Genomic DNA, 25,042 nt, shown 5'->3' with positions numbered 1-25,042 from the left:
TGTTAAAATTTGAAGTGTGAAGGCATAATAATGTGGAGAAAAGAAAACACAAACCTGTGAGACCTTCTGTGATTCAACACAAGATAGCGAGAGATGCTGCAGTTCACGTTCTGACAGAGAGAGGAATGAAAATACACAGAGAGAGAGAGAGAGAGAGAGAGAGAGAGAGAGAGAGAGAAGAGAGAGAGAGAGAGAGAAGAGAGAGAGAGACAGAGTGGGAGAAAACCAGGGCAACTATAAATAGCACTTCAGTGATGAGGGGAGAGAGAGAGAGGCCACAGAGAGATGGAGAGGATGGAGAGAAGCTGAGAGGTGAAACACAGATCAGAGGAATGAGACGCCGCCGTCGCCGCCATGTCGTTCACAACCCAGAATGATTCTTTATTCATTACAACTGAAGTCAGAAACAACCAACGCATGTGCAAACACAGCCATGAACATAATCAGAATAATGAACCCCAAGAGAACCACACGTACACAGGTAAGTAGGTTTTGGCTCTTTGAAGCAACCCGTCGCATTGACTGTACAAGCTGGAAAACTCAAATGAAAAGGAAACGAGAAGAGAATTAAAAGTCGTGTCAGAAAGCACACAGGGAGACGCAGGCTGAGGATAAACTGAGCATGACTCTGTTCCGCAGACACGCGCTCACTGACACAACCTTCTGTACAATAATAATAATACTAAACAGCACTGTGCTTCATTTACTCGTCTAATACTGAAATATCAACGTGTCGATCATACGGGGGGCAGGACCTGTATTTATCAAACGGCTTAAGGTGAAAATTGGGCTTAATTTAGATGATTTAAAGTATAAATTCACTTTGACTTCTGCTAACAAACCTAAAAAAATACTTCTTTCCCAGTCAACTTAGTTTAGCACCAGGGGGAGACAACAAACCTGGTTCCATGCAGATCTGTGGCATGTCTAAAGCTCACTGTATATATACTGTATATACACACAGTACTCACTGTATATACATGTTTGTATATATTGTGCAGAACTGCTAAGCTAAACCGACTTTTTCTCGCTGTAGCTTCATGTTTAATCAAAGATATTGGAACGGTGTCAAACTTCTCATCCAACCCTCTGCAAAAAAAGTAAGTAAGCATTTTTCCTAAAATGTCAAACTATTGATTTGATAATAAAATGTTAACAAACTTATTTTCACTTAAAGTTTGAGCCCTAAAGAGTTATTTTATATGACTTACACACTTTCTCTAAATCCCTCCAGAGGTGACGAGTACATACTCGATGTCTGTATGACTTATTTATATATCAGGCAATAAAACCTATTCAGGAATAGGGTCATCTTCATGTTTTCCCAGTTGCTTCCTGCTGTATCCGGTTTGGTTTGTTACATCAATATTTATATACACAGTAATATAAATACTTTAGATTGTCGTTACTTTAAAGATATTAAAGCTTAAAAGAAAATAAACAGAAAAAAAATTGTGTGTAATTTGCGCAAACATGTGATCAATCGAGTGATCGACTGAGAATTATTCTCATTCTTGGCACCTTATGACTGAATATCCTTCTTACCTGTAAAAATTTGATAAATACAAACCCAGATGTGTTCAATGTACTTTTATACATCACTAATTAACAATGACGTAATAATAATAAATAATTGTTAAAGAATAAACTGTGACATAAACTGTATTCATACCGTCCCTATTTATGTTCACTGTCAACAAACGCAATTTCAATAATCTTTTCAATATACTGTATATGTATAATTATTTTAAAAATAGCATTATCATCGGGAGCGACAGAGGAAAGGGAGGATGAGAAGAGATATGTCAATAGGTCCAATAACTCATGTGGACAGGAGAAAGACGGAAAGAGAGAGAAAAGGAACCAGGGGAAAGATTTCATCGAGCAGAAAGTGCTACAATACAATATCAGGCATTAGTATTTTCTCTCTCTCTCTCTTTTTGGAAACATTCATGTTCAGTTCTCCCCCGACCCCTGAAACCTCACCAAACAGTTCATACTGTGACACCGTTGGCTCATACAAATAGAGCAACGCTATGGAAACTGTGCTCATACAGGAGGGGGGGGGAGCCAGACAAGGTCACGTGATCTCACGGCCGCACATCTAGCCTCAATATTCAGGACAAAACGGAAACAAACGAAGGATGACATGCAGGGTTGTGTTGCCTCAAAGAGTCTAATGTTGCACTAAAGTCTCACACACTGTGGCTGAGATTGAAAAAGCAAAGAGATGTGCAACACAAAATAGGCCGACACACTTCTAAACTACTATTTTCCATCCCAAGATTCAAATACTTGTCATCACAAATCGTCTCCTTTTCTCCTTTTGAAAGTTCAACACTTTGAAAAATACTGTACCACACACTAATAGAAACTTTTAAGAAATATTCCCAACAACAGCAGCCGGGAGACAAGCTTTTTCTTTTTTTTTCTTTTGCACCGAAAGCCCATTAGCCTAAATTTATATTGATCATGCACTATGAGAGCTATGAATCTAAGCAGCTATGTCATCTCGGTTACTATAAAGTGCAACATCAACATCATAAGATATCAAATCTAAGCCAAATCAAACATGTAGCTGCAGAGAAACGTCAGTGTGCGGGTAGATATTGAATAAGTTAATAAATAAAAAGCTTTTAAATAAATTAACAGACACAGAAGTCATAAGTTATGCATGATATCATCCAGCTTAAATGTCCACACAGACGACAAATGCAAAATAAATACTGTGTGTGGTCAGCGAGTCACTTTGCGAGTCCATTTGTTGTGTTGAATGTGTATTGATCAGCCCGGCTGACACTTTAAATCCATTTGACAGTCTCTAGTTGTATCAGCGACAATAACACTACTCGGGAAAAAACAACACTACTTCAACATGGCACTTTTTTTTTGTGTTTTTTAAGAGGAAAACATGTGTAGTTACTTGTGTGTATTTATCCTTAAAACACCTCTTTGAATGTGGCGTCTTCTTCTGTCGAGGTTTAGGGCAGAAACACGCAGTGGCCTGTCCCGCTCGTCTTACTTACACCAGGCCCTATAAATCAAATAGCATCAAATGAACTGTTAACACAAGGAGCTTCGTTTCCCTCCTGCAGCTCGTGTCAGAGTGTGAATACTGAGCGGCTGCACAGAATATGGGCCTCGGCTGACAGCTGCTTGTGTTTGGTTTGAATGTCAACTGTGATTGGTTGTGGGGTTTTTTTTTTGGTCGTTTGGTGTGTGTTTGACGGCAGCAGGTTAAGTCAGAGCTATGTGTGTGTGTGCATGTGTGTGTGTGTGTGTGTGTGTGTGTGTGTGTGTGTGTGTGGCTGTACACAGAGGGCCAGCGAAGCTTTAGCAGTTTGAGTGCATTTTTCACAGCTCCTATATTCCACCAGACAATTAAGAGTAGTCAGCTATAGCTAATTTTATGCCACAATTCCCCCTCTACGGCTCCCAGTCGTCGTCGTGGTGCTGCGAGGCGATGATGACCACCACGGTGAGGATGGTGCACAGCACGATGGAGGCGATGCCCACGGCCAGGCTGATGAAGGAGAAGTTGCGCGCCTCTCGCGAGGCTATCTCCGCCGTCACCATGTCCCCTCGGGCTATCGCCGTACGCACCTATAAGTGATGCAGGAGGGAGGGGGGGGGAGACAATTAGAAAGTGTGTTACGTAACAGGAAGATGCAGTGGGGGCAGGAGAGAGTCTGGATCGATTTCACTGCGGCACGGACCCAACGTGGGGAGAAGGGGCCCCACACCACGAGATATGAACAGGCCATAACAACACACACACACACACACACACACACACACACACACACACACACACACACACACACACGGCTCGGACCGGTGCGTCCACGCCCTGTCAGCTCGGCTCAACTCACAGCCGGCTGAGGGCGCCCAGAGGAGAGAAAATCCATTCTGTCCCGTTGCACCGACAGTGGAGCGGTTACGTAACGTGGTGTGTCATGTGCATGTTGCCCGTCACCGCAGAGGTAAACAGCAGAACGCCACACGAAGGTTGAGAGACACCGGACTGAGCTTTTTCTAGCTTCACCCTCCACTTCAATGAAGGGCTTGTAACTCGAGCACACTCTGCAGACGTCGTGCAAATGCATGAACTCCGGGTGTAATGATGCTGCAGCTGCAAACTGCACTGAACGGGACTATTTCTGCACGTCTAATCGAAATCCTGACTCTCGCAGATTTTGCAGTTTCCCCTCTAAACTGTTTCCCCCCTGATTCTGCATAATTTAAAAAGTGGTTCATTCACAGTTCATTTACAGCAGATTCAACTGTAAACAAGCGACTCATTCGGTTATTTCACATATTTTCTAGTCTTTGTTGACAGAGATGAGAAAAAAAAAAGAAAAGAGAAACCTGTCACATCCTGTTTCCACACTCGCTTTCAGGGATGAACGATCTTTCCGAGCGATCACATCATTCACATGCAAGTCTGTGGGTTTGTTTACGACCATGAATATCTCTGCTGTGTTTCTTAATTGACATTTATATAACGCACGGGCCATTGAAATAAGAACAATCTCTTTAATGGGGGATTCATTAATTTACCTGACGTCCATGATTTATTCACTTCCTTTGAGTTCATCCTGATGATGTGACTAATTTGATACTGTGGGTCAGCAGCAAATAAAATGACACCAGGGTCATTTGGATTTATTTGTTTTGGACCTGTGCAGTCGACAGAAGCTGAACCAACCAGTGCACTCCAATTCAGAAAATGGGGAACATGAATGATTGGAGTAAAGCTCTAGGAAATACAATCCAAGAAGACATTTCACTCAAAACAAACACTGTGAACCTCATGGTGGCGCTAGAGGAAAGGACGGGGGATCATCAAAGTCAGGGGGAGTTATCCTCTGGGGACCATGAATGTACAAAATCCCTCCACTAGTTCTTGAGATATTTCAGTCTGGAAGTGCAGTGGATCAACAAACGCAATTTTCTCGCTTGGATAAAGGATATTTAATCTGTCATATCATATCATAACTTTAAGATGCGTTCACATCACAATCTGTGGTAAAAAGGCAACATTATTATCTCTGCCTGGGAGGTTATGTCTTCACGACTGTGTTTGTTGGTTTGTTAATTTATAAATCTCATATTTAGAGGAGCAGTTTGGTGCAGCTTGATTTGATTTTTATTTTAACGTCCTTGGTGGAGGTAATAAACCCCAAAGAACAAACAGATGATACGAAGCAGCATGTACCTGCACAGCTTTGATGATCGCGATGATGCCTGTCGGCCAGAAGCAGCAGACGGTGGTGAGCACGGCGATGGGCAGGTAGTCGTGGGGCGGCCGGCGGTCCATTAGAGTGATGCTGGGCGGCATTTGCATGGGATGAAGCTGGCCCGGTGGGATTCCTGGGTGGGCTCCTCCTGCTGGCATGTAGGGCTGACCCTGAGCCGAGAGAGAGACCGAAAAGAAGACAGAGATCATAAGTACATCAGCAGATTAGAAAACACTACACAACACAGGAAGAAGGTGATGAGGAAGAGGTCGGTGGGATGAGCGGGGAAGGATTACTCATGTCGGACAGGAAGCGAAAAAGGAAATAGTAGAAATCAGAGAAGAGTTAATTAGAGACGAGAGCCCCTGATGATTAACCTTCAAAGCCAAATGGACATTTTTATCAGCTTTGATTTCAACCTGCAGAGCTCAGACGTGGCCACCATCTTACGTTGTGTAAGGCTCTCGTGAACGCTCATGGCTGTAATTACTGTTAACTGCCAGACTCGGGAGGAGAAATCTGAGCGCACTAAAAAGAGAATTGTTTTGCAAACAGAGCTCATCTGCGTCCAACAGAAGAGTCGGGAAAAGCCTGAAGTCTTGTCAGGATGATCAGGAACGTCTGACTAACGCGAGGACGACTGTGCGGCTGATGACATGGATTTCATTCTACATTTTAAAACAGATCGTTTTTACAAAGGCAGCCATATTTGAATTATCTGGGACCTGATTATTCTTCCATTATTTTACAATCTGTCTCCTGAGCCTGAACTACTGTCTCCTATGATTTAGTTTATTCTGTGAAGTAAGAAAATTCAATAAAAATACTGTTTGATCAAATAGAAACCAGACACACACACATACACAAAAACATTGAACTTGCATTCTATCCACAACCCCTTAAGAATATATGTGCATGAACATTAAATATATATATTGCCAGGAAATGTAGACATTAATTTCATTGACATAAATCAAGACTCATAATCAGCTCTGGTCTTTAAATGAGGACACATGTTTGCACAAAAGCAATTAGACTTTAATTAGTTTGATGACTCACATTCGCTTTCCTGTGCCTAATGTTACCACTTAAATTTTTACTCTAGGCTACAGTCGTGTAAACACATGATTCAGAATCAACAATATGCAGAAAATGAAGGGAACAAAAGAGGAACTGATCCTTTCTGCCGAAGCGATACCTCCTCACAGACCTTTGTTCAGCAAAAGACTGACAATGATCGAATTGTTTCAGTCATTGTTTTGGGGATTGTTTCCCTTTGATGGATGTGAAGAGAAACAGAGACAGGGACCATCATGCAACACATTTCCCACAAGTCAGATGTGAACCGGGGATTGTGCAGTGTTTGATCGGTGCGTTAATCCCTAGATGACCTAATGATCTCATTTCAATAGTTTTTAAACCTAGAGAGGGAAAACTCTGTCATACAAAAGCAAAGATTTGAGAAAAGTAAAAAATCAACACTCTTTTAATGCAGCAGAAGCATCTGTCTAGTAAATTATTATGAAACTATGTTCCCGTAAAATAGTGTTAAATAAATAAATAAAAAACTCCATCCGTCAGACCTGAGAGGTAACAGCTATTATATGTGATGTGCAATGTACAGGATGCTGACTTTCTAAACAGACACTAGTGCAATCCTGCAGCAAACTGATGTCAGACCTGTGAAATAGTTTGGAAAACTTGTCTGTGACTCACCGATGCCATTGGGTAGATGGGTACATAAGCCGTGCACGGCTGCAGCTGCAGTGGGTAACCCGGGTGGAGGTATCCGACGGGCGGGTGAGACATGGGGCCTCCGGGTCCCTGGGTCTGGACGGTGTAGCCCTGCGGGGCCCCGGGAGGCCCCATCGGGCCGCAGTGGAACTGAGTTTCCTGGAGGTAGCCCTCTGAGCCCGGGGGAGGGGGTGGCGGAGGGTAGCTGGGCTGGGTGCCCGGCGCAGGAGGCATGTTGGGGTGTTGGGGTACGTTGGGGTCCTGCGGGCCGGAGAGGTACGGAGGAGGCTGCATGGTCTGACGGCCAGAGTCATCGAGACCTGAGCGAAGAAGAAGAAGAAGAAGAAGAAGAAGCAGGTAGGAGAGGAATCAGAAATAGACCAGAGGAAGAACAATAAAAGAAAGAGATGAGGACATGTTATCTAACTCGAGTGCGGCCACACGTTTGTCCGCATGCTGGATGTTCTATGTCTCATCTCACTGTTGAGGAGGAGATTACACAATAACACAGACCACAGCTCCTCAGCAAGACTTCAAAAGACAACCAGAGGGAAAAAACTCATATTTTCCAGCCTGTGTGCTTATGATGACAGTGATTGACGTTTTCACTTCTAAAGAAAAAGAGGAGGAAGAGGCCTTTTCCTCTCTCTGTCTCCCTTCAACACAATCTTCATTACCACTGAAGAACTTCCTCTGATGGTCCGATCTGCTGCTGGACGTCCCAGCAGTTTGTTCAACACTGAAAATGACTGATGGGGGAGTCGTGTTTTCACAATGGGGATGCGGCGCAGGGAGCGGTGATCCATTCTGACAGGGACATGAGGAGGGCGGAGGGAGGAAGACGGAGATAGATGGAGGTGAGCATGAAATGAGAGAGCGAAGAAGGAGAGCAGGAGGCGGTCATGAGCGCGGAGCGGCTGAGTGATGAGGGCTGACGACTTGTGCTCGGGGAGCGGCTTTACGTAACAGTACCCGACTCCGTCACAAGCAGGAACTGGACCAGAAACAGACAGAGGGGGAAGGAGCGAGCGAGCACAAGGGGAAGGGACACCTTTAAAAGGTTACAACAACATGACGGGCAGCTTGACAAACATGAGACAACATAAATATGGAGTGAGTGACCTGGTAGTTTTAACCCAGTGGCCATGATATACTTTATATTTACATTTGGAGAAGTGTTTTCATTGAAAGTGGAATGAAGATAATCAGATATGGGTTGAAACTGAGGAAAGAAACGATAGTTTAGAGGCTTTTCAGGTGAATCCTCATCGAAATGAGATATTTTGATATTTGATTTTAATTCACTACTGAGAAAAAGCACCAAATTATATAAAGAAATAGTTTATTGAAGTATTCCCAACCTAAAGGGCGGCCAATTCTGCTGATGAGGATTGTGTGATACGACTGAAACCACTTCAATCAGCCCCTTTTTAATTTAGCGGCTTGAATCACAAAGTTGTTTAAATCCAGCATTTTTACACCTCTGACGACATCATGTTTACTCATTTTAATCCAGATTGAAGTGGAAATCCAACTTTCCTCTGCTTCATCTCATCTTTATTAATTTTCAGTTCTTCGGTCGAGAGTGAGCCTCAAATCCGAAAGTGGTGAGATGACTGACAAGATACGTCCTCCGTCTTCAGAGGTTTATTTTTGTTCTTGTGAATAATTTAACATTATTACATGTGGACGCGTGCAGCCACTGATGATGGGTCAGAGGCAGATATTACTTTGTTTTAAGGAGCCAAAACGTTTTAAAACCACCGACCTTGTTGTTGGGTTTGACAAACTGAATGTGGATAAGCAGGAGGGAAATGGATGGATGGATAACATAAGATAAGATGATTGCACAAGCACGTAAAAACTGTGTTTGTACATAAGTTTAAGGAGATATTAGGATAGACGTGTCCATATGTGTGCAGGTTAGAGCGTTTATATGTATATAGGCAGATAGGATGGATGGATAGATAGATAGATAGATAGATAGATAGATAGATAGATAGATAGATAGATAGATAGATAGATAGATAGATGATAGATGTAAGGATGGATAGTTGTATGTATGGGTGGATCAAATTATATATACTATATATATTATATATGTATATATTATACGTACATTAGTAATTCATTTGTTGTACCTATTATTTTATTAAATTTACTAATGTTGTGTTCTGTCTGTTATATTTATTGAAATTGAGCTGAAATGTTTAAACGTTTAATTATATGAAGATGAGCATTCATCAGTCACCAGGGTTAGGGTTAGGGTTATTCTATAACCATAATGTTATTCCACATTTTCACTGAATACTAACCACATAATAGTTTTATTCCAAATCAACATTCATCGTAAATATTTTTTTTTTGCTGCAATTAATCATGAAGTGACCTTTTTAATGGTAGAATAAGACTATATTTATTTGGTTTATTTAACAACAGTGTTTACAGTAAATGTTTTGCACCAGATAAATCATGTTGCTAATTTCCATCTGTTGTAATCTGGCGTAATGGAATTAGATTAACGACGAGATTAGTGAATGTTCTGCTCCATCCGGTCAATTCACTGCACTGGATCACCTAATATTAATGTGTATCAATATATTATATCATGAGACTCTTCTGCACCATCTAAAGTTACATTTCACAAATGATCCTCAGAGGTTTGTTGAGTCTCAGGATATTTTCAGATGTGAGGAGCAGGGACTTAAATGATTAATGAAGATTAGGATAAAAACATGATGTTGAAGATGAGTGACCAGTGTGGACATTTAAAGTGACAAGAACATACTGGCACCATTTAAGGGCCTTTATTCATAATTCTTCTGGTTTTCTGTCTCACCAGATACTCAGCTGCACTCAGGATGATGTGCAGTGTGTGTAAATCCCCTGTACCACAGAATACAGTCAGTACATACCACCAACAATTTCCCTTAAATTCTATGATCGATGATGCACAGGCGACATCATAGTCAAAAACTTCAAATGCCTGCTGCACACTGGACGATTACGATTGTTTAAATGTGGGACACCACAAACATGACGACCTTTTATTATCGTGAGACACACGAGCCGATCCAGTCGAGACGCAGGACCGGACACTTGGCGTCTAAACAACTTCTAAGTGGCCGCTCCACAGACTTCACAGAAACTCACGTGGTTCTCAGATCTCAAACATGGAGGTGGACTGACAGCGTCATCAGCTGGTTCGCTTAATGTTCTCACGTCTTGTTGGACACATTGAACAAACTCTCACGCTGCTGCCACTATTCCACAGGAGACAAAACTTGTATTTACGTCGTAGGCAAGAACTCAGGATCTCGTTGGTGACATTAGCTCACTCTCTTTCACTATTGTGGGTTTCTGCTCACTCGCCCAAACGCTGTTCCTTTTTCTATCCTGGATTTCAAATCGTAAATACACTGGTTCTTTTGGCAAGATTATGGGATTCAAATGATCCTGTACTGTGCAGCAGGCATAACGAGACCCAGTGTCATGAGCTTTCTGCCAAAAACTTTGATTTTAGAGATTATAAATTAAGGGGGGCGGGGGTCCCTGTTGCCTGGGGCCCCAAAGTCCCTTGCAGCGCCCCTGGGCTCAGCACCATCCCAACATACATCTCATCAGGGAATCAGACACTTTACAGTTTTAATAGTTTACAGTCTGAGCTTCAACATCACGAAACACGTGATGTGCAGCAGATGTCATTCTTATTATTATAGGCTGTTCAACACGCGCAGAGTGGGGGCGTGCACGTGCAAAAAGGACACCCACACTAACGTCGGGAGAGATGTGCGTGGGCTCGTGCGTAATGATGATGATGATGAGGCACATGGAGAAAAGAAAAGGAATAAAAAAAACTATGATAAATTCAACATAAAATGGCTGTAGTTTGAATTCCAGATGTGAGTGTTTTACATGTTATTCAGACAATATGTGACATGATGAATGAAATACACAGTTAGAGATAAATCACAGATATAGAAAGTGTGATGGTGTGAGTTTATTGTTGTGGATGTGAGGCCCTGTGGTGGTTTCTCTCTGCGGGCTGCACCCACACACACAGCGGCGCATCATCCTATAGGAGCAGCGCTGCTGTGCGGATGGAGCCGGAGGTTGATGCAGATGACAGACACACACAGACACACACAGACACACACACACACAAAATAAGGATCTGATGTGAATCCACGAACCAAACAGACGAAATCAAACTAGAACCCATTTCTCCAGATTCTCCACATGCAGAACCCACCGTGTTTTTCTGATGACATGATCTTCTCTCCTCCTCCTGTGAGCGGATGTTTTTTTTTTTTACTCCAGCTGATGGATAGAAAAATCCTCCTATCGCGCGGTGATGCAGACTTTTACTCCAAACAATCCATCCTCAACATGTCTTCATCTTTAAAAAAAAAAACAAAACACCCCCACTGTTCATTAGGCTAATAATAATGATCATAAACCAGCAGCTCCAGGTGTTATTAGTGCGTAAATCCAGATGTTGTGCGGCGGCTCAGTCTCCTCCGGCTTCCTCTAACCAGGTTTCTCCACTAACGCGTCGCCTGTACATTGAATTAATCAGACACAAAGCTACCGTTGTCTTAAAGCGACAGATTCACTGACTGACTGAGGGAGGGAGGAGAGGACACACACACACACGCACAAGCACACGCACACGCGGAGGCTGGAACATCACTGCTCCAACACAACAAAGAGCCAGCCTCTCCATCTCATCTTCCCTTTTCCTGACGTGTCACCACCTCTGGTTTAATCATGTTGTCCTCACACGGCTGTTTTCCTGCATGAGGTCAGAAACCTTTAAGGGAAGAGACTGGGGATGATGCATATCTCTTATAATTTAAATATATACATGAGCTAATTATGCCTGGGAGAAGAGAGAAAAGCTCATTAACGAGTCAATTTAGTATGTGATCATTTCCTATTTGACCTAAAATCCCAAGAAGAGATGGGCCAAATGCATCAGAATGAGAAATAAATAATAAATATATGTATTCAATTTTCTCAGGAAAAACCAGAATCACCTCCCTGTGTTTGTATGCCTCCGTCAACCAGTGCAGTTTCAGTCTACATAGCTTTTTTTCCAGTCACCCGGTGACCTTTAAACATTGACCACTGAAATCAAAATATGGAGAAATTCCCTTGAGATGTCATGTTCAAGAGGCTAAACTCATGTTTTGTGAGGCTACCATGACCTTGACCTTTGACCTCCAGAATCAGGTCATCCTCGAGTCGAACTTAATGTTTGTACCAAATTCGATAGGAGTCCCTTGTGGTGTTGCTGAGATACTGTGTCCACAAGGTTAAAAAAAAAAAAACGCTTTATGAGCTCACAGCGACCATGGCCTTTGACCTTTTATTACCAAATTCTAATCAGATCATCCTTGAGTCGATCTGAATGTTTGTACCTAGTTTGAAGAAATCCCCTCAAAGTGTTCTTAAGATATCATGTTCACAAGAAAGGGACAGACGGACAACCTGAAAACAAAATGTCTCCTCCCAGTGGCTGTCAGCGCAGAGACATAAAAAACACATCATATGATGTTTTATTTAATACAGATTTTATTACTGTACAATAAATTACAATCCAGGGTTTCATTCCTTGTGTCGTTTGGCGTGTTGGTTAAAAATCATTAATTTCTTCCTGGTCAGAAATTTGTCATGTAAACATCCACATGTATTGTAGGCACACACAGCACGTGTCAGCAGAAACATGATAAGACACACACACCACCTCTTCACTTCCCTCGTACACGTCTATCCTTCTCACACCTCCCACATTAAGACACATCCGTCCTCACTCTCACCCGCCTCCCTCCTCTCAGTGGGTGTAGAGGGAGGCGGTGAAGACGATGTCCCTGCGGATGGCCAGCGAGGCCTTCTCCATCTTGCTGCCCAGGACAGAGTCTCCCACGATGCGGGCGGCCTGTCGCACCTCCTTCAGCACCTCATCCAGGCGCTGGATGCAGCGGACCACCGTGCCCTCCTGGACGTCTGTGAGCAGGGCGATCTCTGCGAACGGCTGGTGGAGGGGACGAGCGGCAGCAGGACGGGACCGGAGAAGGTGAGACGGTGTGTGATGTAACACAAGAGGGTTGTGCAGAGGAGGAGGTTAGGATCAGGAGCATAATGTACATCCAGAAGGAAATTTGAAAGAACTTGAGATTTTGTCATGATTAAAATTTTCTCCTGGGTCCAAACAGAATTTACGACTGACCTTTTATCGACTAAGCAATTAAAGGATTAATCAAAGGTTGCTATCTTAATCTTAAAACTACCCGATTACCTGAATAATAATATCTGATCACAAGCCTTTGCATTTACATCTGGTATTAATAAGCTTCTCTGGGATGTAGACTCTGTCTGCTTTGTTATCGGATCTGAAAATGGAGGCAGAGCTGGACTAGAACAAACACGGTGTCTCCTATGCGAAGAGAAGTGAGGGCTACAGATTCATTTGTAGAGAAAGTGGACGATGAAACATAGAATATCCAGAAGCAGGTGCAACGCAGGACTCGCACGTATGCGTTGGAGAGGTGGCAGAGGCAGCTGGTGTGTTCATCTGAGTGTGAATTTACTTCTATTTAGCATTTCACCAATCGTCGCCGTCAAGTGTTAACGCATACGTGTGAGTCCAGTGTACATGGGGGGGTCAAAATCAGGTGAAACCTAGCATTAAACCTCACCATGCCTCTGGCCCAGCAGTACACCACCTCTGTCAGACCAAACTTCAACTGGCCTACGAACTCCTCGGCCGTCTGCGGTATCCCACATTCCCTCTGCAGCTCTCCGATACGCTGGGCCACTGACAGCACCCGGCCGATTCCCTGAAAAACAAGCAGACAGAGAGAGAAGCAGGGGCAGTCGGTCAGACTTTACTTGAACAAGTCGCCCTTAAATGCATCACTCACGCCCTCTTGGTTTGAACAGGAAATCTGTTTCACCAAACGTGCCGTGTTGCGTCCGCGCTTCTAGGACACGGCTCGGTTCATCACTAATGTAAAACCTCATAAAGCACTTCCATGTATCAGGAGGCGTTCAGAGCACGCACTTACACAACACTGACGGATTTAACAGAGACAAGAGAATTAATAAGTAAGTGACAGATTGGACGTAGTTTGGTGGAGTGCCATTGTCCTTTCTGCAGGGCGAGGATGTTATACATCAAATCTGCACAATGTAATACGATGTGAGAGTGTGTGTGTGTGTGTTTGTGTGTGTGAGTCACCAGTGGGGGAGGCAAGAGTGTCAGGACACACACATCATGCTCACTGCCGCTTTAATATCTGTTTTTTTTTTTTATACGATACAAGAAAAAACACCAGCTCCTCCTCACCTCCTGCAGCGTGGTCGTAATGTGCGGCTCCACCTGCGTCTTCTGTGAGAAGATCAGGCAGGACAGCAGGGCGGCGCTCTCTTCAGGCGCCAGCGGGCTCAGGACGTTCTCGAACAGCAGCTCGGTCAGCAGCAGCTCGTGGCTGCTGATCTGACAAGCCACGCGGCCTTTCAGCTGCACCGCCCCGCTGCTGTCCACGTACTGGAGGGACTGAAGCACCTGAGGGCAGCGGTGAGAGGTACGTCACACACGTGCAAATCACAAGCGAGTGTGAAGTCAATGTGGCGAGAACACAGACTGCATTAAAGATGGACGAAATGACGGCTCCCCAAACGTGAAGCCAAAGCGTCTCGACCTGGTTGCTGGCTGCAGTATGGGCCATGAACCCCTCCTCCTCCATGTTAGTGGATGGGACATGGGCCAAAATAAACACTCAAATTAGATGGTATCTGTCATTTTAGGTGGTTCTTATCACACAGATGTATGTTTAAGGGGTTAATTTCCCAGTAAGGTATTAGTTATATAAGTATTAGTTATTTGATGCCACAAAAATGGGGTGAAACGTCATGATTGACAGCCGAGACTGACTCGTGATTGGTTGGCGGGACCTCGCACCCGGGTCTGGGATACTTTGGCTTCATTTCTGGGTAGTGGGAGAAAGAGGAGACCATCGTCTATCGGCGAGATTCATTCTGTCAACAAGTCACAACACATATTTATCAATTTAAAATCACAGAAGACTAGGAAAGTATAAATGGAACCGGATCATTTTAGTATTGTCCCTCAAAATTAAATTACTGTATTAGTAAAACAATACACAGATGTTGCTCGACCTCGACTGCAGCTCTGGAGGTGACCTGACTATAAAAAAATGTAAAATGCCTCGACAGAAAAAGATCATGACAGCGAGTCAGACGTCTGATCCAAACCTTGATCCTCTGGTGGTATTCAGGCAGCAGAGACAGAGACTGGTCTGACGCCAGGAACAGGAGCCGGTCCAGCTCCTCCTGCACACTCATCCTCTCCGAAACCCGAGCAAACTGAAAACACACACACACACACACAAGCCGAGATCACCTAACTTGAGCACACAAACAGCAGCACCGCAGCGCTTGACCTGATTTCAAAGCAACGCTGCAATTATGGCGAGGGAAAGGAAAACGCTCTCTATTGTATTCTCACTGTCAGCATAGGGGAGTCTCTATTTGTTACATAAACCCACTGAGGCCAATTACTGTAAACTAACAGCTTGAACTGACGGATGTACGGCTCCAACCATCACTTTCCGAGACCTACAGAGCTGTAAAGAGACAACGTAAAGCTACGGCTACGAGAGGAGACTGTGATACAGCAAGGAAAAGCTTGTCTTGCAAGGTAATGAGCTTGTGTGAGTGTGTGAGTGAGTGTGTGTGTGTGTGTGTGATGGCTGAAATGCTGTTTGCTGTGAGGCAGTGATGAGCTGCAGCTACGAGCCTATATGGGTAATTATAGAAACAGCCGGCTCTGATTCTTGCATCTTCTCTCCTACACAACAGCAGAAATCCTGTGGCGGAGTTTGATTTTATTATTGTGATAGTAAAGGAGAAATGATGGAAGGATAAAAGGAATCTGAGGGAGAAATGAGAGGAGGCATCAAAAGGGGGCCGATTGCAAAGGAAGTGTCTTGTGTAGGGGGGTGAAGTTAATTAGCTGCATGAATAATGTGCAACCAGCCACACAGAGGAATGTGTGTCTTTTATAACAAACAGTGAAATGAAACACCTTCTTCATCATTAATCTGCACAGTACGCCTCAAAAACACATAAATAACTCCTCCGAGAACTCAAAAGGGCAATTATCCTGTCGACAATTAACAACAAACACACACCTGATCTGCGAACGTGGGCGTGTGGATGCAGTTGAAATCTTTGAGGCTCGCCTGCAGCACGCGCAGCCTCAGGGTGTCCTCCACCACGTGCACGCTCTTCAGCTGGAGGTCGTTTACGGGGTCCAGGGTAGCTAAGCCACTGGGGTTGGCCTCGGCCAATCGCAGGAGCTCCTGGGTCGCCGTGGAGATGGCTTGGCCGGGAGGGTCGAGTCTATGGGACAAGATGGAGTGATGAAGACACTGAGAGAGATGCCTTGAGGAAGAGTGCAAGGGAGATGACCTCCTTTTTTACTGTGAGAGAGCTGACTGGTCTGATTCAATAACAGTCAAAGTATTATGATAAACATAATGGACAAGAAACAGCTTTAATAAAGCTTGACTGTAGAACTCCAGGGTAGAGTCCAGGGTAAGAAATATTCACAATCTCATAATATAGTTGGTGGTGTCTGTGTATTTAGTATTATACAGAGATTTATAGATACTTTATTAATCCCAAAGGAAACTTACACACACAGTACCCAACAATAAAATAGTATAGTTCAATACAAACCAGTGGAAATTTCTTATCAACAAACAAAAGTGGATTTTTAATGTAGAATTTCTGCATTTCCTTCACTTTAAATCCAGCATTGTTTACATCTGTGTTAACAAGCTTGTTTCTTACCATTGTACTGCCACCACCTGTCAGTCTGTAGAACAGCATTGGTCGTCCAGTATGTGAATCGTATATATGTTGTCATGCATGTGGTTTTTGCGAACCCATACAACTCACACTGCGTGGTGCACTAGATTTAATAATTTTTAATTTTCAGCTGATTCCCACACACCTGAATCGTGGTTGTTGCCTCTTGCTGTAGTTGTCGATGATCCTGTCGGGAATCACTTTGAGGGTTTTCACTGTGATGGCGGAAATGTCCTGGAACTTCAGCTTCTGCACCGTGTGACTACAGGGACCTTAACAGGAAAAACATTGTTAGTTGTACTGTTGCTCTGACCCCAACTCCTCTGTGGAAACATCCTATGTGTGGGTGGTTTTTCGTTAACGTGTAGTTAACTGAACATTGACCAACCTTCAGGTATAAACAGGGCTGTGTTGTACAGGTGGGGTAAAGTGCTGTCGTTGTTGCCTTTTCCTTCTGCCTCCTCGTTGCCTTTCTCACAGATGATGAGAGCTGTGAAGGTGCGATTCACAGAGTCATTGGACACCTGACACAGAGACAAGACAGGACGGATGAGTCAAAAAGACAGACCAAGAGAAAGAACAAGGGGAAAACCGTCACACAATCATCACTCATGGATGGTGTCATTCAAAATCTCTGAATTAAAAGCGGTTCTTGATCTAGTTCTAGATTAACTTGAAACATTCCTAAACAAATGAAAGATTCAGCGCAGCGGGACCTACAACATATTTTCACATTGCACACCTACCTGTAGCAGAACTCCGAGCGCGTTGAGATGCTGTTTGTTGTTAGCCACCACGACTCGACCCACAGACAGAGCTTTCAGACCATTCACAGACTCCAGAATCGCTCGCTGCCACCAGAGGGGGAAATGGATGATAAACCAGCAGCGGATAAAAGCTGAATGCGCTTGCAGCTCATTGTGTCTGTTCCCGTACCTGCAGGGCTTCGTTGGTGGTTCGCAGCTCCGTCACTGTGTGGTAGTAAGGCATCAGGTCGGACAGCTGGCCCTCCGTGTCCAGGGGGGGCAGAGAGGACAGCGTCTGCTTCAGCTGAACGATCCTTTTCTCTTGGGTCTGGAAACAGGAGGAAGAGAAGAAGAGGAAAGGAAACAGAAAAACACAGTTGTCAGTTGTTGTGACTCTGAAACAACACGAGTGAAATGCGCAAAGAGGAAGAGGAGGACAGGAAGAGAGGCTTTTAATTTCTTGTTCTCTAGTCTGAGTTATTTTTAACTGCATGCACTGTTTCTTTGTAGTGTTCTTAACTTAATTCCACTGTTCTATGACAGACCTTCAGAATACAGCTAAGCATTTATAATCAGATCTGTTTTGCTGGTGTCTGTGTGTGTACCTGAGTGTCTCTGTGGTTTTCAGAGAAGCTCCTCCTCATCATGTCAGTCACTCGGAGCGCTTCCACTCGCAGCAGGTTGAGGATCATAGTGTAGGTCAATCTGAACTGAGACTGGAGGATAGTAGGTTTACCCTGAACCAGAGAGAGAGGATGATGACAATTACTTTACGATATTGCTATTTCAGGTTTTTTCCTTTTCTTTGAAAATGATAATGAACATAAAGACTGCTAGAGATATCAGAGTACAGATAAAACAACTTCACATTATTGAAGGAGAGACATTTTTTTTACATTTTGCTGAGAGAACAAAATTCCTATTGTTTAATTCTATGGAAGGGCTCGTTTAAATTGAAGTGCTCCTCTGGAAACAGCCACAGAGGGAGAACGAGTTAAAACAGCTCACTCAACTGTGTAATTAAATGCTAAATGAATAAACCGATGTGCAACTCCCACCTTACAACACAAAGATTTAATACCAAACCGGCTGAGGTATAAACATGTGGCAGGTGGATGTTACAGTTCAAACATGGCGGGCCTCACCAGCATCATGACATGCAGGTCGGCCATATCATGAACACCAGCTTTACACAGAATAATGACGGTGCCTGTGGCGTCCAGTCCTCTCCTCCCGGCTCTGCCCGCCATCTGAATATACTCACCTGAAAGAAGAGTAAAAAAGAATAAAAACAGATCAAAATTTTGATGTTTTCCTCAACTCTAGTTGATCCTCAGAGATGAAAGAGCATAATAAATGAGGATTCTGATGAAAGAGAGGAAACACAGACAGAAACAGGGGAGAGCACCAAACCTGGCAGCAGATTCCTGAAGCCGGTGCCGTCGTGTTTTCTGATGCTGTCGAACACCACGGTCCTGGCGGGCATATTCACTCCCATGGCAAATGTCTCAGTGGCAAACAGCACCTGGGCGAAGTAGGGAAGATGCATACGAATAGTTTTATCACCAAAGTAATGGTGCATTTGCAGATTGAAGCTTAAAAGTGGTGAATAGAAACATCTGACTGACTTTGACGAGCCCTCGTGAGAAGAGCATCTCGATGACCTCCTTCAGTATCGGCAGGATGCCGCTGTGATGGACTGCTATGCCTCTCTTCAACAGGCCCCTCATGAGCATGATCTAAACATGGCATTTTGTGTTAACGTCACATATTGTGGTTGACTTACATACTGACATACACATATCTGGAGATCATGAAAGAAGAAGAGTGTCCAAGCCGTTCTTTACCTGAGGCAGCTGTCTGTCTCCTCCCCGCAGGCGACTCAGGCTCTTCTGGAAAAAAGAGTGGATCTCTGCCTTCTCTCTGGACGTGGTCATGTCCATGGAGTCCAGAGAGCGGGCGTTGTCGTCACAGCGCGTCCGAGAGAAGGTGAACGCCACCACCGGCGTCTGCTGCCGCTGGGACAGGAAGTGCAGGAGGGTGAGCCACACCGCTTTGTCCTGGAGGGGAAAACGCAGAGAGGAGGAATGAAAAGAAGACACACACTTTCACGATGTTAGGAGAAAAACAAAAATCTAAAAGCTGTGAGGAGATAAAAGAAGGGATTACCTGACTGGATGAAGTGTTTTGAGAAGTATTTTTTGAGCCAAATGATTGGGCGTGTTTGCTGGTTCGCTCCTTCTTGGCATCAATGGCTGTATAGTACCTGAACAACAAATACACGTCTTTGTCAGTAAAGAAAAAAACCATCTACTGATGTTCCAAACAGCTGCGGATGGTAAAATTGTGGTACCCTTTGGTGAGGAGGTTTCCTACAGCATCCACCAGCAGGAACATCTCTTTCTGAGTCTTGCTGCTGTTTCCTGTGTACAGATAATGCTCCAGAGGCACAGGTCTCTTCATTGTGCTGATCACGTAAATGTGTTTCTTCTTAATACGACTGGAGACAAAAGTTTGAGAGGGAAGAAAGAGAAATGTTCAAAGAATACAAAAATGCATTTGTTATTCACTTGCGAGCTTCAGAACAGATACACAAGATGGAGACAGGTGCTTCACATATGGCTCTTTAATATTCATTGCTTCGGGAACCTACCCGATCCACTCGCTAAACTCGAGAGCATTTGGCACCGTGGCGCTGAGCAGAATGATACTGACATGATCAGGAAGCATAATCAAAACCTCCTCCCACACGACCCCTCTCTGGGAAAAACAAAGAGATGATGAAAGAGGAGAGGACGATTGTTATTCTTTACTCTATCAGTTTTACAGAATATTGAGGAAAAAGCAGCAGGGACTGTTCCTGACCTCGGCGTCGTTGATGTAGTGAACCTCGTCGAAGATCACCCACTCCAGGTCTCTGATGACCTCGGAGCCGTTGTAAAGCATCGACCTGAGCGAGGAGACAAAGACTCTAGAAGCTCGTTCGTCTTGATTTCAAAAACACAAGCTTGTGTCATTTGTTGCGTATCGGCCTTCGTACCTGAGGATCTCAGTGGTCATGATGAGACACGAGGATTCAGGACTGAGCTGGACGTCACCCGTCAGGAGTCCGACGTCTCCAAAGGTGGCTTTAAAGTCTCTGAACTTCTGATTGGACAGAGCTTTAATAGGGGACGTGTAGATGGTCCTATCAGAAGACGGTCAGAATATGATTTGAAAAAGGACACTGGTAATCCTGATGCATACAAACTAGATTTCCCACAATCACATAAAAAACATAATGATTTTTAATGTTATGCTTTCTGTCTGTCTGAATGCTAGCTAGTACATTGTTAAAATAACTTTCTCAGAGCCATTAATTTACTGTTGTTCTAACATTTCATGTTTTAACTCTATGAGAGTGTTATTATTTATTGATCTGTCCTTTCTATGGGGACTTGTTCTTTACAGGTGGCATAAGAGATCATGAAATGTTAGCCGATACTTTTCTAAATCCAGCTTTCTTGTTACTGTATTCATTCGTTTTCTTTCTTTTACAGTTTTGTTGGGTCTATAACTCTTGTTTATATCATCTCATCACAGTAACTTGTTGGGCCTGGTCCAGTGCTGCTTAACAAAGCTGTGTGGCTGCACGCCTACATGCACAGCCAGCGCAGACAAAATTAACTCGTACCAGCCAATACACACCTTGTCATGTGTTTCTGGGAGAGAGCGATGGCGTACTCGGCCACCACTGTTTTTCCAGCTGACGTGTGTGCAGCTACAAACACGGAGTCGTGAGCCTCCAGCCGGAGCACAGCCTGCTTCTGGAAGACGTCCAGCTCGAACGGCCACTGGAGCAGAGGACGGCAGGGAGACAGATTAGTGGAAGCTCGGACAACGTGCAAAGTGGTTTTCATGTAATAATTCGTCACACAGAAACACAGAGGTAGATTGTATAAACAGAGGAACAACACCCACTTTGAATGCTGGGTTGGGGATGCGCTTATGGAAATCTTCACAAGGTGAAGTGATGTCGACAGGGATCGCCCATTTCTTATTTTCCTCCGGCTTCTCTTTTGGCTTTGATTTGCCATCTTGTCCTTTCTTTGAGGGAGCGGAGGATGACTCAGCATCCTGAGGACGGAGGAAGAAAACCAGCTCTAAACATCCTTGGAATTTAGATCACACACAAAACAGCAGGGATACGACACTGGGATTCAATTGTGTTGTGAAATAATTACAGGAATAATATCTAGTTGAAAACCAAATCTCCTTTTTAAGGACGTATTTCTTTATGTAACATTTCTTTCTCTTAAAATAAAAATAGAGCACTGCACTATACGTAAATAAACCAATGTTATATATGTTATAGATACGTTTGCATGATGAAAACATGTAGAAGTATATTATATTTTTATTGTATATGCAGTGTTATTAACTCCTACTGACCTAATGATACGTAATGATTTCAACACACAGTACAGCAGGGGCGTGGCCCAGCAGTGGTTAATGGCCACATCTTTTAAAATTTAAAAGGTATGTTCTCCTTTTTCTGTCTTTCTGACTCAACCACAAATAAACACCAATGTATTTCAAACATTAAATGAGACATAAAAAGGAATCAGACCATTAAAGATTCATACGATATTTTAAATACCTTGATGCCTAGGTCTTCAAGACTGTTTGTTCGGGGGAGTTTAGGAGCTTCTTCACCTCCTTTGCCTTCCGCCTTCTCCTCTGCCTCAGGTTGCAAGTCAGCAATGTCATCAAATGTGGACAGCAGGGACAGGAGGTTGACCTCTGGCTTTGCCCTTTTGGCATCTTGATGAAAGAAATTCCAAAAATAAATAAGTAATTATATTTTGACCCTTGTAAGATATTTCAACATAGGACAACACGATATCTAACCTTTGTCAGTGAAGTCCATCCCAGCTTTAAGACCGGGTGGAACTCTGAGAAGATCTGTGAGGGAAAAATGAGAAACAAGACCATAAAGAGTTGAAATAAGAAAAATATTGATATAATTTTACTAGATTTCAAATCAAGATTTAAAAATCACCATTTTCAAAGTCAATGTCCTCCTCCAGCTCAGATTTCTTCTTGATTTGGTCCAGTGTCAGCTCCTCCATTCCTCCTGTGGAGAACATCAACATAACAAATATATTACTAAATAATAAGGCCACAGTAATAACTCGGGGTGTGTTGCTGAGGAACCTTTGACGATATTATCTAAGCAATCACACTCAAGCTCAGCTATAGTTTGTATGAATCTCTACTACAGGAGCAAAACTTAAATTACTGAAGAGAAATCTCACCGGGAAGGAAGGGGTAGTTGGTGTTGCTTCCTCGAAGGCTCTCTGACGGAGGCCCGGGTTGGCGTTGAAATGAAAGTGAGTTTTTTGCTGAGAGGCCGGTGTTCTCCAGTAGAACCTAAAAGTGAATTACAGACAGGTCTTAGTGGTAGTTGAATTAGCCTTTACTTGCAGGTTTACTCTTTTAATCTGAGACTGTTCATAACCCAGATTTTCAGATAATTAACATGTAAAACTCTGAAAATCTGAAATATCCACATTTGAGAAGCTTAGAAAATTACATTTTCCATTTTTTCTTCATAAATAACTAGTTGTTTCAGTTCTAGATGACGTTATGCTACTTTAACAGATATAATAAAAGCAAAGTGGCAACAGAGGACCAGTGTGTTTGTGACATACCTCTGTGAAGTCCTGCAGCATCCCTGTGGTTGGATCTCTGATAACAGAGAGACCAGAGTGAAGCGGAGACTGGGCACACTTGAGTAGAGAATCGATGTTAGACTCTCTCTGAGTCACCCTGTGGAAGAAGTTACATATTTAGATACATGTGATTATCAATTCAGTTCAATAACAACGATATCTTATCATTATCTAACTATAAATAGAGGAATATGTGTCTGTATTTAGATTTTCTCCACAATAAATAAGTTGAGGTACGTTATTGTGGCATCATAGACATACGTACTTCAGAAACTTCTGGAAGGCGAAGTCAGTGTCGTGTATAGGAAGCCAGGAAGGGTCCCGTAGAAACAGTTTCTCCACTTCTGTCTCCAGGTTCAGGCTGGTGGGGGGGAGCCCATGAGGGAGCTGAGGAGGCAAAGAGGAGATATTCAGCAACTGAGGCAAAGAGGCTAAGCATGAAACCAAACATCAGTTCAGTTCCTCCTGCTTTCCCCAGTAATTACTCTCAATCATCTATTAAATGTAAAATGCACAAAAAAGGTATTAAAATGTAAGTGGCTAATATAGAACAGTTTAGAAAAAATATATCTAGGCAACACTTGTGGACAGTGTTTTGTATAAACAAGTTCTGAACAGGATATGTACTGTATTTATTTATAACCACTAGAAGACATTGGTTCCTTCAGTAATTAAATTATAATTTCTTGCCGCATAGTTAAGCTCTGCCAAATTACACAAGACAGATTTAACTGTCTATATTCTTCATTTCACTTCAGGTCCCATTGAGACACATTATCTCTTCGGACAGGGAGTCCTGGTCAAGATGGGCCAGTTAAAAAGTGTCATGTGTAAATACAAGCAGGGACAAATAACACACAATAACAAACACTGCTAACAGATTATAAACATACATGGAAACGTATCAGGAATCAGTGGGCAAAAATTAACCATGCAAAATATGACTCACACATCCAAAAGCACTGATATTGTTCCATGAAAACTGATTTTCCAAAGATTTTTTTTAAATGTGCCAATGCAAAAGTGAAAGCACACACTGACCGTGCTGTGTGGAGGGAGAGGCTGCCCGGGGAGGGGGTGCGTGACGAGCTCGAACCTGCCGGAGCATCCCATCTCCAGCAGGGACAGTGGCAGGTCCATGGGGCCCGCGGGGGGCACGTCTGCAGGGGGAAAACAAAGACACACACAACGGCCACACAAAAGAGTTTGAATGGACACACACAACGAGGACGCTGCACAGTGAGAGGTGTGATGCCGGGGCTTTTAGATGCTAACGCCGCCAGTGGTTAGTCGGACAGACATTACATCTGGAGACATTAAATTAAATGTGGGGAGGATGAGCGGAGCAGTGACAACACGACACTGTCCTCGCCACACAAGTTCGACAACACAACAAAATAAAAGCCCTCGCCATTATGTTACACCATGATATTAACATGTGTGTGTTTGTGTAGTGAAGGAGCTCGACTTATATTTATTCATTAACAACAACTCACTGATTCTTTCCATGTCCCCGCTCGAAGCCGGAAGCGAAAAGTTGCCACAAACTGTGGGGAGGGAACCCGACGTCGCAGCGGAAGTTGTCAAAATTGGAAAAAAAGCGGAAGTCAGCAGCAAGAAAACTGAAACACATTAATAAATAAACTTTTCAAATGTTTTTTTTTAGATTTTGGGGGAATTATGTTTAAAATGTGTAATAAACTGTTGT

At 43.4% G+C, this 25,042-nt stretch overlaps 2 protein-coding genes across 2 annotated transcripts; both read right to left on the bottom strand.

Annotated features, from left to right (window-relative positions):
- Positions 1 to 355: 355 nt before the first annotated feature.
- Positions 356 to 11,678, bottom strand: prrt1 (proline-rich transmembrane protein 1). Its single transcript, XM_035183447.2, has 4 exons — positions 11,227 to 11,678; positions 6,957 to 7,294; positions 5,219 to 5,410; positions 356 to 3,603 (listed from the first exon to the last, which is right to left on the bottom strand). Exons 1-4 carry the CDS (start codon positions 11,243 to 11,245, stop codon positions 3,427 to 3,429), a joined length of 726 nt encoding a protein of 241 aa, XP_035039338.1. The 5' UTR covers positions 11,246 to 11,678; the 3' UTR covers positions 356 to 3,426.
- Positions 11,679 to 12,533: 855 nt separating this feature from the next.
- On the bottom strand, positions 12,534 to 24,914 carry skiv2l (SKI2 homolog, superkiller viralicidic activity 2-like). Its single transcript, XM_035183348.2, has 29 exons — positions 24,831 to 24,914; positions 24,376 to 24,494; positions 23,600 to 23,721; positions 23,314 to 23,431; positions 22,918 to 23,032; positions 22,662 to 22,736; positions 22,511 to 22,564; positions 22,260 to 22,423; positions 21,581 to 21,736; positions 21,308 to 21,453; positions 20,661 to 20,807; positions 20,486 to 20,570; positions 20,274 to 20,380; positions 19,974 to 20,120; positions 19,790 to 19,886; positions 19,468 to 19,680; positions 19,249 to 19,359; positions 19,034 to 19,145; positions 18,766 to 18,884; positions 18,226 to 18,357; positions 17,811 to 17,948; positions 17,621 to 17,725; positions 17,263 to 17,398; positions 17,020 to 17,146; positions 16,193 to 16,403; positions 15,255 to 15,365; positions 14,326 to 14,544; positions 13,676 to 13,816; positions 12,534 to 13,011 (listed from the first exon to the last, which is right to left on the bottom strand). The coding sequence occupies exons 1-29, from the start codon at positions 24,841 to 24,843 to the stop codon at positions 12,811 to 12,813; spliced, it is 3,741 nt and encodes a 1,246-aa protein (XP_035039239.1). The 5' UTR covers positions 24,844 to 24,914; the 3' UTR covers positions 12,534 to 12,810.
- Positions 24,915 to 25,042: the final 128 nt, after the last annotated feature.

Source organism: Hippoglossus stenolepis, chromosome 17 (assembly GCF_022539355.2).
Source record: "Hippoglossus stenolepis isolate QCI-W04-F060 chromosome 17, HSTE1.2, whole genome shotgun sequence".
Lineage (NCBI taxonomy): Eukaryota > Metazoa > Chordata > Actinopteri > Pleuronectiformes > Pleuronectidae > Hippoglossus > Hippoglossus stenolepis.
Note: the sequence above shows the minus strand (reverse complement) of the source record. Positions and strands in the feature narration are given on the sequence as shown.